The 18,901-nt window shown below is 38.4% G+C and overlaps 1 protein-coding gene across 2 annotated transcripts in view; it reads right to left on the reverse strand.

Moving 5' to 3' along the window:
- The window catches only part of LOC107668709 (low-density lipoprotein receptor class A domain-containing protein 4-like), a 100,739-nt gene that overhangs the window by 51,941 nt on the left and 29,897 nt on the right, over positions 1 to 18,901 (reverse strand). Inside the window, exons 2-3 of one of the 2 annotated variants that reach the window (XM_016460677.1) lie at positions 15,785 to 16,016; positions 15,570 to 15,703 (exon numbers count right to left, since the gene is read on the reverse strand). In XM_016460677.1, coding sequence (XP_016316163.1) covers positions 15,570 to 15,609 — 40 coding nt within the window. In that variant the 5' untranslated portion in view covers positions 15,610 to 15,703; positions 15,785 to 16,016. Of the gene's footprint in view, positions 1 to 15,569; positions 16,017 to 18,901 lie in introns of both variants that reach the window. The other variant, XM_016460676.1, reaches the window with a different exon arrangement.

The raw sequence follows: 18,901 nt of genomic DNA on the forward strand, positions 1-18,901 counted from the left end.
TTTATGTATTTCCTCAGCGACCAGCACGGATCAGCTCCAGGCATGACGAAGCGGATATCGTCCTCTTTTGGAAGACCAAACAAAGTAGTTTCCTTTCACAACGAATCACACAGCGTCTTCATGACATGGCGGCGGCAGCAACAACAATACTACAGCGAGAATAAAAGATTCGCCTTCTTTCTTTGCGTGAACATTTGGGCGGCATTATGCAAATTTTCCCACATTTTCCCACGTCAACCACGCCTACCTAAAACGGCTCGTTCTAACACGCCCCCACATACCTACGTAGGTATGTGGGGGCGTTAGAACGAGCCGTTTTAGGTAGGCGTGGTTGACTCTTAATTTTATAAAGAATATCTCTTTGGATTTGAGACTTTAGTCTTTGCAACTTTACAGGTCTTCTTTATGCACCAAGAGCTTGTAACATATGACCCCTTTAATAGTTTTAGCTTTAGTTAATAATAACAATGGAACAGGCTCAAGTTTAAGTCATTATTAGCTGTAAATCATGGTACTTTTATGGTTTTTTTTTATATTCTTTTTGAAAGCCTAAGAATGTGCGTCAATGTTGTATGGAAAAGAGCAGCTCAAATATTCTGCAAAACATCTCCTTTTGTGAAATCACATGATTTTGGAACAACATGAGGGTGAGTAAAAGATGACAGTTTACATTTTTTGTGAACTGTATCTTTAAGGAATACATCAACAGCACTGAAAAGATCAAATGTAAGATTAAATAAAAAGACAAAAATGTCCTTTCATCGTGAAAGCCTTCTTAATTTCTCCCTTCGATTTAATAACAAAAGAGCTTTGCTAGTCAGGTGCACTTAAAAGATCCCGAGGAAGGGAACATACGAGGCAGTTGTTCGGCAGGCTGCTGTGAATAAAAGAGGTCAGGGATGTTGTGATGGAGTTTTACGAGTCTCTAATCTACCCAGACTCACGATGCGTGACCTGACGCCGCACCCGATGGCATAACATCTACCATAAAACATTGACTTCAGAGCCATTACAGTGCACAGGATTTCTGCGAGCTTGTATCAGGCAGTTCTCCGGCCGCTGTCTCATCTGTGGCGTTAATCGCAGATTTGATCACCAGCAGGGGAAATGAGACACCATGTTTGAGACGTCAGTCTCTACACAACGCCCAAACAAACTCAAACACACTTGTGCATCTGCTTGAGGACAGACAACTATCTATCTGTCCCGAGCAGACAGCTAGGTGTGCCACTCAATTTCAGGATGATATAGAAGAGCAAAATCTGAGCCATGAAGACATTGCTGATTTTTACAATTTCTGAACAAACTGTGTTCAGAAAACTCACCGTGATGCTAGGGTGCTTGGGTTCATGACTTTCAAATCTTTGAAAGAGATTTTTTGAGGCACTTGAAGCACACTAAATATACATGAACAGAACTGCATTCTCACAGAATTTCTGAATAATCTCTAGATATTTTAATTGTGTGAAAGAAGTTGGCCTCACCATTGTTTTTTCTTTCCAGTCCAATATTGTGCCATTTCAGATTTATCCGCACCAAAAATGAAAATAAAAACAACTTGTGGTTGGTTGCTTTACATTTTGGTCAGACAGTCTCTTTCTGTCTAAGTGGGCAGACTTTATGCTGCCACTCAGATGTTTCAATGTAAATATATCAGATTATTTCCCCATTTCTTCACCTACCAGGCTAAAAACATCAAGTCAATTTATTTGTATAGTGCTTTTCACAATACACATTGTTTCAAAGCAGCTTTACAGAAAATCATTATGTTAATGTTTACGGTATCTCGGTATCTTCATGCCTTATTGCTGCATTTTGATTGATATTGTGAAGCACACTAAATATACACGAACAGAACTGCATTCTCACAGAATTTCTGAATAATCTCTAGATATTTTAATTGTGTGAAAGAAGTTGGCCTCACCATTTTTTTTTCTTTCCAGTCCAATATTGTGCCATTTCAGATTTATCCGCACCAAAAATGAAAATAAAAACAACTTGTGGTTGGTTGCTTTACATTTTGGTCAGACAGTCTCTTTCTGTCTAAGTGGGCAGACTTTATGCTGCCACTCAGATGTTTCAATGTAAATATATCAGATTATTTCCCCATTTCTTCACCTACCAGGCTAAAAACATCAAGTCAATTTATTTGTATAGTGCTTTTCACAATACACATTGTTTCAAAGCAGCTTTACAGAAAATCATTATGTTAATGTTTACGGTATCTCGGTATCTTCATGCCTTATTGCTGCATTTTGATTGATATTGGGGAATAATATAGTTTATATTTTGCGATGATACAAGCAATCAAGCAGTTCAGATATAGATAACCCTTCACAAATGTACTGCATGTACATAGTAAAAATGATTTTGTAAGCAAAAAAATTACATTTTATAAGAAAATATTTCAGTCTTTCAACTTCAAAATTTCATGTTTAATTCAACGTTATTTGACGTTTCTTTGTATTTATTTGTAAAATTTACTATCAATTTCTGAGTGAAAATTGTTTTGAAGTATAACTTCTTTCAGTTTATGCATATGACCTTGGACATAATTATATATACAACATTATTTAAATAGCTGGGCAATAATATATAGTTACATTTTTCAACAGAATAAAAAAAAATCAGGCAGTTGAGTTTTGTTATAGCATATATCGCTTTACGTGAATGTACTGTATGTATATGGATAAATCTGGATAAAATATAGATTTACATATATATATATATATATATATATATATATATACGGATGCACAGATTCCTTCAATTACTTTTTTCTGTAAGTTACATCAATGTGAAAAGTGGTCAAAAGGGAGTGCCTTTATGAGTGAGTCACTTAATCATTCACTCAACCGATTTATTCAAGAAACAAGACAACTGTGTCTTCGTGAGTGAATAATTGAATAGCTCACTTAAGCGATTTGATTGAAAAACCAATCAATCATTCAAGGAACAAACAAGGATGGTCTATGAGTAAATCATTGAATCGTTCAATTAATTCAAGGAACAACAACAAAAAAAAGAATTAATCACTGAATCATTTACTTAAACGTTTCATTTGATCAGTTTTGTTGTGTGCCATTTTAAATGCTTGAGCTTTTTAAAGCTGGGTGGATTCTGATTGGCTGTCAATTCTTTTATCATTCATCAGCTGGAAAAAAAAATCGTTCTGAAAGTAATTCCTACGATAACGTTCCTCTGTGTTGTTACAGTTATAGCTACACTCTAAAAAATGCTGGGTTAAATACAACCCAGTGCTGGGTAAAATAGGGACAAACCCAACCGCTGGGTCAAAACAACCCAATTGCTGGGTTTGTCCCTATTTTACCCAGCACTGGGTTGTATTTAACCCAGCATTTTTTAGAGTGTATGGTTTTGACTATGCTATTCTATTAAGTTTACAAGGAGTTTTAAAACTATATCTATATCTATAGTTATTATTCTTGGTGTAAACAGGCCTTCAGACTGTCGTTTAGGTCATTTGTCAGTGTGTCTGATGCAGCAGTGTTATTGTCCTGCACTCTCTCACGTCTGCTGATGCTCTCTGACCACTCTCCGTGTCATCGGCCGCTCATCGCACAATCACCTGCCATTCTCATGACTCATCCAACCCTGATAAGACCTCGAACCACCCTGCGTGTCTGGGTTCTTCTCCCTGGTCCGGCTGTTGAGTCACCTGCCCTGCATGCGCTCCCCTGAAGCAGTCAGACAGGGCCATCTGTGTGCAGCCGGTCGGCCGGTGGAGATCATGGGATGGATGGGTCTGAGAGAAGCCTCAGTGCCTAAATTTAACCCGCACCTGGGATTTGGAGTCCGCGGGCAAGTTCAGGCCAAGTGTATCAGCTGTTCATGACTGTGGTCTTTTTTGTCTTAATTTTCCACTTGACATATTGAAACAGCATTCTTAACCCAATTTATTTCCATAATGTGACCATAAAGTCAAACAGGATTTTCAACAAGAAAAATGGTATAAGGAATTAAGATTAAGGAACACTATTCACTATTAACTAGTTGCTCATTAGCATGCATATTACCAGCACATTATCTGTTTATTAGTACCTATAAAGCACATATTAATTGTGCAATCGGTTTCATTCTGCAAAATTATATTCTAGATCTCCAATACCTAAACATCACTCCTGCATCTGCCTTACTTAATAAATTCCTAATTTGTTGCTTATTGATAGTGAGGAAAAAACTCATGGTTAATAGTGAATATGTGTTCCCTAATCTAAAGTGTTACCAGAAAAGTCAATGAATGGCAGGACTTGATTGTATCATGAAAAGTGGGCGTTCCATAAAATAATGGGCTGCTCCTATCCTGAAGCACCACCAACGCCCACTTTTGAGACTTTTTGACTTGGATGCAGAGCCTGAAGGTGAAGTTCACCTTCAAGAGCATCTCCAAAATGATAATGCTTCAGATAATTTGCTATTGCTGTTGTAAACTTTACTGCATTAATGTTAAGTGGCATTAAATTAACTATAACGATTTACGAAAGGCTGCATTGAGTAGTAGCCTTAAAGGGTTAGTTCACCCAAAAATGAAAAAAATGTTTTACTCCCTCAAGACGAATCCAATCGAAGAAGGTCATATACACCTAGGATGCCTTGAGGGAGTAAAACATGGGCTAATTTTCATTTTTGGGTGAACTAACCCTTTAATCAATGACTAAGGGTGTGTTCACACTTTGCAGGTTTGGTTTGGTTTGATTTAAACAAACTCTGGTGCTACCTTGGTGCAAACTAAACAAGCAGACCAAGATCCCCCTTTTCAGAATACGCTTCCAAATGAACTCTGGTGTGGTTTGGCTAAAAGATGAATGCAACATAGCCCAAAGACATTTAAACAAACCAAAAACATGATGTGATGTCACACTAAAAAGGACAGAATCCTCAAGCATACCTGGTTCTTCTATGTAGGAACTATGTTGCCTAATTACAGTTCAGTATGGAAGTCAGAATCGCCGTCTCCTTACAGCAGATCTATATGTACAATGGAAGAATTCCTGATGCTGTTTTGACTTCTTTATACATTTGATAAGCTCTTCGTGAGTTATCAGCTAGTAAAAATACCTCCATATGTACACATATAAAACGAGTACATTTAGCCCAGCACACAGCATTGTTTTGGATGTTCAGTAAGTTCATGAAACATGCATCATAAAAGCTGTCCAGTCAGGTTGTGACCATATCCTTGTGCCTTTTGTTTTGTATCTTTAGGTTTGGTGTTAAAAATGAGAATGTCAACACTTAAGCGAACAGGTACCAAATGTAGTTTCTTCTTTTGGTCCAGACCAAAAGAACCAAGAACCAAACTACAAGTATAAACACACCCTAAATAGCTGAATGACTATTAGTTAACCTTTTAACCAATAGCCCGAAAGGACTGATTAAAGTCAGCATGAAATAGAAATTCTCCATATCAATTTTCTAAATGCATCTTATTGATCTTATTGGGAACAATTCATGCATGAACTTTTTTCAAAATGTAAATGTTTAATCAAAATGTAAATGTCATGGATCTTCCTCTGAAATGTCAAAATATCTCTCTGATGGTGATTCTCTCTGATAACATTGCAACTTTAATATCAACAGAAAAGTGAAGTCATTCCAGAGCAAGCGGTTACATTTCGATGAAGATAAATGTGCATTATTAAAATTAATTATGTAAGGAATAAATGACTTTGGGCCATTGAATTCTTACAAAATAATGCACACCCGAGGTGGTGATGCATTACACCTCGGGTGTGCATTATTTTCTAAGAATTAAATTATTCCGCTTATACTACGGTTACCACATCTTGAGACATTGATCAGATGATATATTTCAAGACATTTGTCTGGTTTTTCTACTTAAAACCCTATTGTGAGTAGAATTAATTTCTTTCACATCTCATCCAACGTTGCTAATTCCAAAATGTCATTTTAGACCTAGTAACAGAGGCTTAAGCCGTTGATAGCAGACTAATGCAGTAAATAACTAAATTATCAGAGAGAGAGAGAGAGAGATTACCTCTGTGAGTCTGTGCATCTCTCAAAAGTGTTCGGCAGCAATGTCTATAGTAGCAGTGAAACTTTAAGTTCATTTTCTTCACGAACAGCACCGTTGTTACCTCGCTTGTGAGAAGTCATGTAGTTTTTAAGTTGTATAACTATGTTACTGATAAAATCGCCAGAGTAGCGCTAACAACATTAGCGTGTATGTTAGCGTGTAAACTGTATGTATGTGCGTCTGTGAGGGAGAGCTAGAGCGGGAAAGATAGAGTATGTGCTTTCCGTACATAATAAAACGTAATTTTGTGGCAAAAACATGGAAATAATCTGTCGTTTACTATATTTATTTGTTTGGCCAGTGTCATTGTGGGTTTTGGTTCTTTTGCTGTTTTAGGCTGTAAGGACCTTTGAAATAACTCAAGTCATTTGGCGAAGTGATATGGTCATGTAATGCGGTCAAGAGCTGCCTGGAACTACGTTCGCCGGTCGTTTCCCTGAAAATAATTGCACACCTTAGAACGTTCGTCAGCCAATCAGACTCAAGCATTCAATGGCCCCGCAGTATAATCTTTTTTAATGAGGTCACAATTCAGTTTGGGGAACAATTAACTGACTGTTAACCAGTGGTGGACAGGAACGGAGTAGATTTACTTTGTTACTGTACTTAAGTAAATTTTTCAAGTATCTGTACTTTACTGTAGTAGTTTTATTTTGAGTAACTTTTACTTTTACTTCACTACATTCCAAAGCATAAGATCGTACTTTTTACTTCACTACATTTCATAAAACATATCGTTACTCCTTATAATATATCACGTGCTCCGAGACGCAGAAGCGGTGTCTGATTCAAGAACGAACTGATTCTTTTCAATAGTCTCCAGTGAACTGAATTCACAAGTAAGAACCGGGAGATCTTGTGAGCGCGCACGCGACTGATGCTGCTAAAAGTAAGTTACTAATGTCGAATTGTAGTATTAATTATTGTAACTGAAAATCAAATTTAGGTCAAAGCTGTCAGTTGTTTGTGAACTAAATCTGCTGTAAATGGTGATCTGTTTAAGCCCACTGACATGCTTGAATGCAGACACATCAACATAAGAGTCTCTATGTTTTAGGTCAAAAAACATTAAAATAACACAGATTAAATAAAATAACTCATGCACGTTCATCTTCCCCGCTGCTGTAACGTTAGCAGTTTTACTAAAATGCTATGCATTTAGCCCTATGTGACGTCTGTTTTTATATTGTTTGTCAGCACACGTAGCCTAAGTTACTATGTATCTGGATCAACAAATATGAATGTTTATTCATAACCATGCTGAAAATAACTCAATGTTAGCTGATGTTAACTGTCTAACAAGCTTGCTGGTGCTAAATTGAGGTAATTTGTTTTAAATAAAGTCCAAATATTTTTATTCAACCACCTAGATAGATTACATCTGAGGGAAAAGAAAGGATGTGATGTTCAGAACATGGTAACTACAGTAATTATCAAAGTGGGAAGTGATGCCCTCTGGGGGCATTTGGCCAGGGGTGTTTTTACACCACACACAAGGTTTGAGAAGAAAAAAATCATTATGAAAATCTAATTATATTTTCCTTATTATAATAATTATTTCCTTATTGGTTATTTTGGGAAAATCTCAGGTATTTTGAGCAGTAGGATTATAAAAAAATATATGCTAATATAAAATTAAATGATAAAAGTAGCCTATATAAAACTGCAAAATAAACATTCATCTATCAGTACTTTTTACTTAAGTACATAAAAAATCAAGTACTTTTGTACTTTCACTCAAGTAAAATTTAAAACTGAGTACTTTTACTTTTACTGGAGTAATATTTTATTATACGGATCTGTACTTTTACTCAAGTACTTGATTTGTGTACTTCGTCCACCACTGCTAACTGTTAACTACAACTTCTACCTCAATAAACTCCTTATTTGCTGCTTATTAATAGTTAGTATAGTTGTTAAGTTTAGGTATGGGGCAGGATTAAAGGATTTAAAATATGGTCATGCAGAATAAGGCATTAATATGTGCTTAATTAGTACTAATAAACAGCCAATATGCTACTGATATGCATGCTAATAATCAACTAGTTAATAGTGAGAATCAGTCGCTAAGCTAAAGTGTTAGCTTTAATGACTATTATTTACATATTTATTAATAACGTCCATTTTAATTACGTTTAAGTATGTCTCGTCACTGTTAGCATCACCAAATGGAAAATAATGACTGTTTACAAACAGGTTTCTGCAAAAGGCTGGACAAACAGCTAGTCCCGCCCTCAAATCCCATCATTGGTTGAGACAAAGTTGCTACGTAAAGCTAGGTAAGATCCTTAAACACACAGAGCAATGTTTTGATTGCGCCACAGAGCCGCAGTGTGTGCAAATCAACCTACGAATGGCTTACCGATAGTTGCCTGTGCATGTTAAGCTGGCACAGGAGAAAGTCGCAAGAAAGCACGCACACCACCTTCAAAAACTGCATATCAATTTATTAGCCAGGATCAGTGTGTATTTCGCTTCTTAAAATGGATTGATACTTTTCCGTTTGGTTTGGGATAACACGTCTTGTGGTATTACACAAGTCTTGTGTACTTCTCCGCTGGATTTCTCCTCCAAGGCTGGAAAATGAGTTTTGTTCTTAATACCTTTAATCTTATTTGGACCTCGTCTCCCACACATCACACTATATCTTTTGTCACTTTCAACACTCCCCTCCCTGTCTTTCTCCCTCAGTCTGTCTGTCGCCGCCTCCAGGTCTTGGCACCTTTATTAAGAAAAGAAAATAAGAGCGAGGAAGCCTGCGAAATTTTCTGCACCAAATTTCCCAGCACACTGAGGGGGAGTGGTGCATGTCGTGGTGAGAAGCGAATGACCTCCGCCGGCTGAGCTCGGATAATTAAGTGTGCATGCATAGTAGAACCGAGTCAAAAAGTGCGAGACGGAGCAGCCGTCGCAATATGTTCTCATTTTATTAACATTTCTAGATAAAAAAGGGAAAACCAACAAGGGTTAGACGCTGTACTACATATAGCTGGTGTGATGGTCTTTTTTTAAAGTTGAAAACTATTAAGCTAATTCTGAAACGCCTGTAAATTAAAGTGCCAGATTTAAAAGAAACATATTAGACTGGAGCTTTTAAACAGGTCGGTCCACCGCCACGGCTCAAAACCTAAAACAAGCACAGCTAACCAGTTTAACCTTGCGGGTATCGATTGTTTTTGCTCTCCCCCATCCCGCTTGTTTAGTACTGCCATATTCCCCAGCATTCAGCCCACTTTAAACTCCCCCAACCTATCCGAACCTCCCCTACGCAAACCTGTGTGCTGTGGGCTCACAAAATGACGGGAATCGATTTGGAAGCTGTCCACACTCAAAACGCCTCTGCCATGAAACACCAACACAATTCCTGCTCCACGAAGACTACAGTATGTATGTATGTATGTGTGTGTGTGTGTGTGTGTGTGTGTGTCTGTGTGTGTGTGTGAGTGTGTGTGTGTGTGTGTGTGTGTGTGTGAAGTCTGTGAGCAAGCACATGCATCAAAACTGAGTAGCTTCACTCTCTGTTGCTAGGCAAAATCATGAGCAAATTAAATCAAATCATATCAACACAAAAACAGTGGCAGCATACATCTCTTTGATTGGGAGCTTAAATTGATATTAAATGAAAAGCGACTTCACTGATCATGCTACAAACATATATCTAACAAATGACATGATATTTGGATTGTTATTTATAGTATTTGTCTAATTACATTGACTAGGCTTTAAGATTGTCTCTCTGAAACGTTTTAAAGCAATACACCAAAGTCATTTTGTATTTTAGTTCAACTTAAGTTCAACTGTTCACAGAAAATGAGTACTGTCATTATTTACTCACCCTCATGTCATTCAAACCTGACTTTCCTTCTTGCATGGAACACAAAAGAAGATATTTTGAGTAATGTTCAAGCTGCTCTTTTCCATGCAACAAAATTTAATTGATCGATTGAGAAAAAAATCTACAAAACTGCCATAAAAGTAACCATCTATTCAAAATCTTCTGAATTTTCACAATTATATTTGAAGAGTTAATTTGCAAAACCCGATAACCGATAAACCAAAATATCAATCAAACTGCAGATGGGTTGTTTTGATTAAGTAATAATAACTTAAACAAATACAGGTAATTTACTAAATTAAAGTTCATTGAAAGTATGTTTTTTTTACATATTAAAAGTTTGTTTTATAGCAAAAGGCGATAACTCCAACAGTCGTTTTTTGGCAAATGCAGATAACTCCACATTTCATGTTTTAGAGCTTAAAAAAACACATTTAATCTTTGTAATCTCCTCAGATGACAATGTAGATGCCTGACAAATGTTGTTGTTGTTGTGATCATAAACTGTATGGATGTGATTACACGCAATACACGGAGCTTTTCTCTCACCATTGTAACGTGCTGCTTTTGCAAGGTTCCGTGAAAACGTTTCAGATTTTATTTTCCTTTTTCGCCCTGAAGAAGATATCACAGGTTCATCAAGTTCGTCGAAATTATCCATCCTCGATCACTTTTAGTCAGCTTTGACGAAACTCCTCTCAGCTAGCGCGTCTTTTCAAAGTGAAAGTAGCCTTGTCACTTGACCTGAATACAGCGCGCTGATTCGCTAAAATGGACTTATCGGCTTCTGTTCACAAACAACAAGGGTGCTTGTCGGCTTCTGCAGTAAAACTCGCGATGCCTTGAAAGTGGACAAAACCAGCTTTTTTGACAAAACGTGTTTAGGGTTCAGATCGCGCTATGTGGAGAATAATGCACGGCAATCAGCTCATTTTTTTTAAAGTGCCGTTTATCGGTTTTTGCAAATGAACTCTTCATTTGTTAAAATTTGGCATGTTAAGGCATAAACTAAAGCTTTGCTATAAGCGAACAGTGTTGGGCAAGTTACTTCCAAAATGTAATACATTATATATTACTAGTTACTGTCTTTTGAAAGTAATTAGTTACATTACAATATTACTGTCTCTGAATTGTAATGCGTTACACTACTTTTGAGTTACTTTCACCAAAATATCCACATTAGTATTATAAAATGCCAAAATGTAGTTTATCGCTGCTCATTCTACATCCAGTGCAGGGTAATGGTAGGTCTATATAGCATAAAATTATAAAATCATATTTAGATACCGAGTTCCCATGGCTCTCGGCCCCGCCCCTCTCGTCACAGTTACGTTGTAGTTTAGGTTAAACACAGATAAGCACAAACCGCATTATTACATTCATAATAAGAATAAATAACACCAGTAAATAAAGCAAAATGTTACAATGTACAAACAATAAACACAATACCTAGCCTATAGGCTATTTTGAACGGTTTCAGAAGAAAACAAGAATGAAAAATATAAGTTGCTAAACAAGCCACAGGCTGAACGGCACGGATTGTACGCAGTATGCACTATTTAAATTAACCAGTGTATCTATACGTTTGGTTGACTATTTTATTCTGATAATGAACAGGCTGCAACGTGTGCAATGCTGTAGGCCTATGTGCGTGCGTGAGGCGCCGGCGCGATCAAACAGCGGAAACAAACAACAAAAAAATACTCCGTCATTTTTGGTTATACAGATCATTCGAAACTGCAATGTGCAATGCATTATCAGCTGTTATTTCTGTCATTTCGGTTTCCTTACTGTGGACTTTCGTAGAGTGCCGTGCCACACAAACAGCATATGAACCAAACTCAGCAGCATATCTCTGTCTTGTCCTTTCGTTTTGTTAATCTGTTAATTAAGCTATTTAAGTCAAATATTTTGCATATTCATTCATTTTATATATAGACTATGATTTAATAAAAACAGATTTTGTTATTTTTAGTTAAACTTCATTTTTGTTGCTTGTCTGCGCTTGTCCGCCGCCTTTTTTCACTTCTCCGACCCCGCAGCTCTCTCCGATAGCTTAGTGTTAGTGGCACCAGTCCAGGTGTTTCCAGGTTTTACTCGTGCTATTTCTCCATGTTGAGAGTTTGGTGTCGCACATATTACTATGCATTCTTATCCTTTTCTCCGATGAACTGAAAATAACAGGAGTGTGTCCATCTCATAAATGTAGAATCCATCTCTGCAGTCATCTCAACCATCTAATTCCAGCAACAGGAGATAGACAAACTATTTTACCCGCAGAATTTTTTCTCTGGTGCTGTTTTGCGGTGTTGGTAAATTCACCACTTAATTTAGAGTTAAAATATGTTGTTGTAACTTGCATTACTGAGATTGTAATGAGTAATAATATTACCCAAATTTTATTAGTATTGCGTTATATTACTGCATTACAGCAAAAAGTAATATACTACTGTAATATTATTACTTTTGTAATGCGTTACTCCCCAACACTGTAAGCGAAGGGTCTTAAAGTGCCATGTTCGGATTAAACGTAAAGATCACTACACAAGTCACTACCTTTATGGTGCATTTTGAAGAACCGTTTTGACATTTTCTTTTGTGATCCACAAAAGTAATGAAGGTTTGGAGCGACATGAATGTGAGAAAATTAGAAAATATATTTTTTTAATATTGTATTTTTGCACGGACTTTCTTTGTGCTAAATTTCAAACCAACATTCAAAACGTTTATTTGGTTTTGCTAGTTGAAGCATTTCATTCTGTTGTGATTTCTTTGACTGACAGATTGCCTGGGACCATGGGCCGGCGCTCTTTCCCCTCAGCTGGAGAGCCCATCACATGCTTTTGAACAGAATGTTCTGGTTTTTCATTTCTCTCCATGATGAATAAAATAGCAGAACATTGTGACCCCGGCTCAGCTTGGGGGCCATCCAGTTGTTAAAACAATATCCTCTGCCTCAGGTCTCTCAGGAATTTTTGGATGTATGGGTCCAAATTCCAGTCCAAGTTCAAATTCCACATCTGATAATAAAAGCTGGATACTGGAGTATTTTCAGTGTCAGCACTTGGCCAGCCCCGAACAAAGGCAGAAGTTTCACTTTCTGAAAAGAGTCTCTTTTTTTATTTTTTTGAAACAAAGTTACCCTACCAACATGATAGGGACTCTAAAAAGTCACGCATTCTCAAAAACAAAGGTGAACTAAGCAACTTTTTGTTAATAAGTAATTGATTTGACTTTATACTAACACCCATGGGGCGTCATGTGCCTTTTTTTAAAGGGGTACCAGTGGCACTCCAGCCTCACTTCTTTCCCTAACCTAATTAATGAATAAACGAGGCAAACCCTTCCCTAAGTAAATCTGCACCTGAAAAGCAATCAGTAGCAACTGAGTTTTACAGAAAAGCTATTTCTTTTATGCAACATAAAAAAAGTCTTAAAGGGGTCATATGATGTTGCTAAAAAGAACATTATTTTGTGTATTTGGTGTAATGAAATGTGTTTATGCGGTTTAAGGTTCAAAAAACACATTATTTTCCACATACTGTACATTATTGTTTCTCCTCTATGCCCCGCCTTTCTGAAATGCGTCGATTTTTACAAAGCTCATCAGTCTGAAAAGCGAGGTGTGCTCTGATTGGCCAGCTATCCAGTGTGTTGTGATTGGCCGGATACCTCAAGCGTGTGATGGAAATGTTACGCCCCTTGCCATATTGTGATGCCTTGTCCCGGCCGGAGCAACGAGACAAAAACATTCAAACCCATTATAAACGAGGCATTTGTTGCATCCAGTGGCATCCTGAGTGAGCGGAGGCCGGCGGGCTACAGTGAGGAACGGCCAGAGGGCTAGAGTGAGCAGAGGCGGCGGATTCGACGAAGGAGCGTCCGGCGGGCTTGCGGCAACCACATGTGACCCGGCCGGAGCAACGAGACAAAAACATTCAAACCCATTATAAACGAGGCATTTGTTGCATCCAGTGGCATCCTGAGTGAGCGGAGGCCGGCGGGCTACAGTGAGGAACGGCCAGAGGGCTAGAGTGAGCAGAGGCGGCGGATTCGACGAAGGAGTGGCCGGCGGGCTTGCGGCAACCAAATGTGACGACCCCGGGCTGGACTCCGCTTCGTCCATGGTGAAAGCCGATCCGGTGATCCACAGCGTGAAGTTGGTGTATTTCCTCGGCGACCAGCACGGATCAGCTCCAGGCACGACGAAGCAGATATCGTCCTCTTTTGGAAGACCAAACAAAGTAGTTTCGCTTTCACAACGAAACACACAGCATCTTCATGACATGGCGGCGGCAGCAACAATACTACAGCGAGAATAAAAGTTACGCCTTCTTTCTTTGCGTGAACATTTGGGCAGCGTTATGCAAATCTTCCCACATCGTGATGTAGATATGTGGGGGCGTGTTAGAACGAGCCGTTTTAGGTAGGCGTAGTCTTTGCAACTTTACAGATCTTCTTTATGAACCAAGAGCTTGTAGCACTCCAAAGAGAAAGGAAAACTTGAAATCGCATCATATGACCCCTTTAAATGTTTTGAGTAACAAGGTAGTGATTAGACAATGATCTTCAAATTATTTATGGAAGGTGTGACTCAATTGACCCATCATAAGGACCTGGACCCCCTTAGTTACTGTTGCTATGTCCAACAAGCCACGATACTCTCAAAAATACATTGCGGAGCAAAGAGGACACTAACAACGTGCCAACAGACAAGAGAGAGCAGGTTACTTTTGCTATAAACAAAGTCTCAGCTTTGAAATTTTGTCATTTTTAAGAAATTCAAACAATAAAAACAGTTTTACGGCTCTTATATCTAATGTGTCGTGACAGATCGCTGTAGTGCCTCAGTTCAAGTGGCACATGAACCCATCATCTCTTCCTCTTTACTAGTTATAGCATGAAATAAACATGAATGAACATCAGAAGGTATCTTGTTTCAACCGCGGAAACACATCAAAACACAATTTTTTAAGTCCAAGTCAACCAACATTAATCTACTCTCCTGTCTGGTTTGTTTGTCGGACAAAATGGCAAAAGTTTTGTGTTATGATTGGTCAGATTGCCAGTCAAACTCCTGGCTAAGGGTGAACTCGACTGACCAAATTTTTACACATGAATGGCAGACTTCTGAGAGCCAAAATATCATAGTAGTACTGCTAATGTTTAGATAATAATAAGAAGAAAAATATGAAGATGAAGAAGCAGCATTAGGTGACAATATATAATAATATTCTATATTATTATAATTATTATCATCATATTTATTAATAATAGTAATAATGATAATAATAATAATAATGATAATAAGTAGTATTAGTACAGTGAATATATTTTCCCACCTAGTTATTAATAATAATGTAATAACAATGTAACAAGATCAAGAAGAATAGAGCTATTATTATCCAAATTATTATTTTTGTGGATATAAAAAAGAAAAAAGTACAGTAAATGACTGGTCATGTGATAATTCCAGAAACTATGAGAACCCGTCTGATATAGAATGAAAATGATAGTTGATGTGGAGTCTTCATTTTCAATTGTACATCAATTTTAACATGTAGCTGAAAGTATAATTAATTAAATTATGTGTAAACCGTGAATGAGAAACTTAGGAGACTTAATGAGAAACTTAATTTACTTAGGGCACCTATCAAGGGGTAAGGTGATTCTTACCTGTGTTATTATTTGTGGCTGGGTAGTCAGCTGCCTGCATACTGCCCTTGCAGTAATGCTTTTGACTGCAGCTTTAACCAGTCCGGTAGAAAGAGCGTTGCTGTGTGACCTCCATTTTGGATCCTCCGGTTCAGCTTGTGTGTGACAGTTACTCTATAAACCCTCTGGGCAAGGAAGTGTTGGATTTGCTAAATGACCAGTTAAAAAAAACTCACTGTGGTAAAAATGCTTGCTAAACAAGGGATCCTATCCTCCAAGCCATGGATATGCAGCCATTGCCAACTATGCAAAGTTTCACTCTAGAGCTTGGAAGTGTTCGAACTGTCTTTCTTTCCACTTTTCAGGCTTGGCATGTGAGTGACACAGATGCCCATAGGCACCGTCATAGCCAATGTGCCAGGGGTGTCATCCTTCTTTAGGAGTGCTGGAGTTTCATCTTAGGAGAAACTGTGGAGAAAAGAGAAAAGGAGAAAACTGGTTAACACGATTATATTTGAACAAGTGATTCCCGTTCCCCTTGGCTGGTTAATTTCAGAAGAGAGCCATATGGAAGGCTGCACTGGAGAAACAACCTTCTTTATTTGTTCAGATGCAAAAACACAGCAGGGTGGCACTTTGAAGTCTGGAGATAAATATAACTGGGGGTGGCGTGCACACCTCTGAAAGTAAAATCATCAATACAACGGGGAGAAGAGAAGCCCGCTCAACAAGAAAAGGCAAACGAAACATTGTTAGCAAAAAGTACAAATGTGTAGCAAAAAGGGCAGTCTGGGTTTGCTGGCTCTAATCCATCAACGCACCATGTGACAGTCAAGCCATTAGGAACTAGAGACTCTATAGACATCTATGATAGAGGTCTCCATGGACGTTACATTGACCCTAAAGTCTAGGGATATTTTCAAAATTGAATGTCTTAAAAGGGAGGGTCTAATGCTATTTCATGCTTTCTGAGTTATTTACAAAATTTTAAAAAGTTGAATTCCCATGCTAAACATGACCAAAATTTCAAAAAACAATTTGGACACATGACAAGAGTATTTCTGTGCCAAATACACTCCTGGGTTCGTACAAGTTTCGGAAAGTGTGTTTGTTTGTTCCCATCATTTCGGTGATGAATGTTTTATAAACTAGGCCCAGTTTGATGCTGGATTTGCACATCATTTGAAACTGAAAGATGGAGCGGTCCCAGCAATAAAAGGACCCGGTCATGATTCGGAACTGCAGGCAATAAGTGAAACGGCATTAAATTTCTGTGTTTTGTTGGCAATCGGCGCGCAAGTGCTCTTGACTCTTTAGCTCCGCCCACGGCACACCTCCAGGAGCGCGGCTGCTTTCGGAGAGAATCGTAAAGCTGTACCTTTCTTTTATAAATATGATAAAACTAAAGACTCTTTGGAGATATGAAGGATGCAATACTACTCTATAGGTACTCAAGGTTAACATGAGATTGAGCTAAATTTTGTGTTCTGTCCCCTTTAACGACTAGTTGGTTTAAGGTTCACTCCACCCCGACTGTACATGTTTCATAAGGTGCATTCTGACATTCAGAAACAGCTTAGATGAAGCACAATAGAATGGAAGTGGAAGTATTTAAAAGTTGGACTATTTTTAACCTGACATATTGTCTTAAAAGTGCAACCCTTATGGATGCACAAAAACAGCACAAGAAGCAAAGCAATGGACAAAGACATCTATCTGAATGCAGAGGGCTGTGGCAATAATAAAAGCAATGTGAAAAGGCTGAAACCAGGCCATAAAAAAGGCTCTGTGACCTGACTGACCAAATAAGTGCTGTCAAAGTTTAACACCGTCTTCCAATAGTCCAACTTTTACAAATGCATCTCAAGACCTCTGCATTCTGTTCCATTCTGCTACACTCAGTCCAAATGTTGTCAAACTGAAGAACTATGTGAACGCTCATTAAGAAAGATGTCTGCTTGCTGTCTGGTGAACGTGACCCTAAGGCTGCAAAATGATACAAAGCTCAGGGTTGAGAAAACTGACTGGTTTTAAAAAATATTTAGGTTTTTACATCTCTGAACAGGAGACCGACTACTAATTTGTGTACGCAGATTGGCACAGACAGTGTGTTTAACTGTCTAATTTGAACAACAGTGGAGTTGGAGATCGATAAGGTTGTGGAAGAAGGAGTGTGAGTGAAGTTTTCTTTTTGTCCCTAGGACAGAGTTTGTTCATTGTTTGACTGACAGCTCCGATATCAGCCAGCATGCACAAGCCAAGACGCTCCCTCGCTCCTCTCCTTCTTCTTGAGGACAATTCCTCCTTGTGTCAGCATTCTATGCGACGGATATCTCTCTGGAGATCAGCCAGTGTGCCGCGGCGTGCTGTGATGAACTGAAAATGGAAGATAGGGCCTCAGAGCAACAACTGCAGTGGATATAGCGTAATGCGAAGGACTGATCTGCATCATTTCTGCTACTTACTGTTTCAAGTGACTCTGGTACTTTCTAAAACTTTTTTGAGAAGCTGACACCATCCGGAAATCCTTGTACAGAAAAACGAGGTATTTCACTTTGCAGCACACAAATCATTCATATCAGTACATCTGACCACCGATCTGTTCTACAGGCCACGTCTTGTTCCTCGAAACTAGGCCAAGAAAGCACATCTGAAGCGGAGGCTATCCAAGAGATATATAAATGCATTTTAGTCATGACTGAATGATAAACAAAAGGTTCTGTGAGACAGGAATCTTGAGGCTCAGCTTTGACATAATACACTGACTAATCCTTGCATTCTCCCGTCAATGGCTGCCCATACATTCCCATTATGACAGCCACATGGCAACGCTTTCCTTTGAGACGAGAAACGCCATAGGGCATGTTGCTCTTCTGACATTGATTAACGATCTAACAACTTCCCACCGTGCCTGATAAAGGCAGTTTGGCTGAGGGGCAACACACAAGCGCACACACACAAACACATATACAGTGGAGGTGAAACCTCCACCCACAGACTATCGTCGTTCCACTTACAGCCACGGTGTGGAGACCCGTGTGAAAACATTTCAGGGCTATTTCGACTGAGCATGTGACAAATAAAACTTGCACTTTGAGGAATGATGTATTCTAGACCTGAACAAGCAGGAACCCTTTAGGGGGAGAGATGGATGATGGATGTTTGACGGTAGTAGGGGACCAGGCTATTGGCACCACTGGGATAATGTAGCTTAATATTTAAAGATCTTGGCTGGTAACAAAAATATTGTAGGTTAAAGAGTTGATTCAAGAATTACCACCCTTATGCAGTCCCTTCCCAGGATGCTACAGGTGTATTTTAAATCACCTTGGATAAAACTAAATGACAAATTA

Source organism: Sinocyclocheilus anshuiensis, unplaced genomic scaffold (genome assembly GCF_001515605.1).
Source record: "Sinocyclocheilus anshuiensis isolate Anshui unplaced genomic scaffold, SAMN03320099.WGS_v1.1 scaffold108, whole genome shotgun sequence".
NCBI lineage: Eukaryota > Metazoa > Chordata > Actinopteri > Cypriniformes > Cyprinidae > Sinocyclocheilus > Sinocyclocheilus anshuiensis.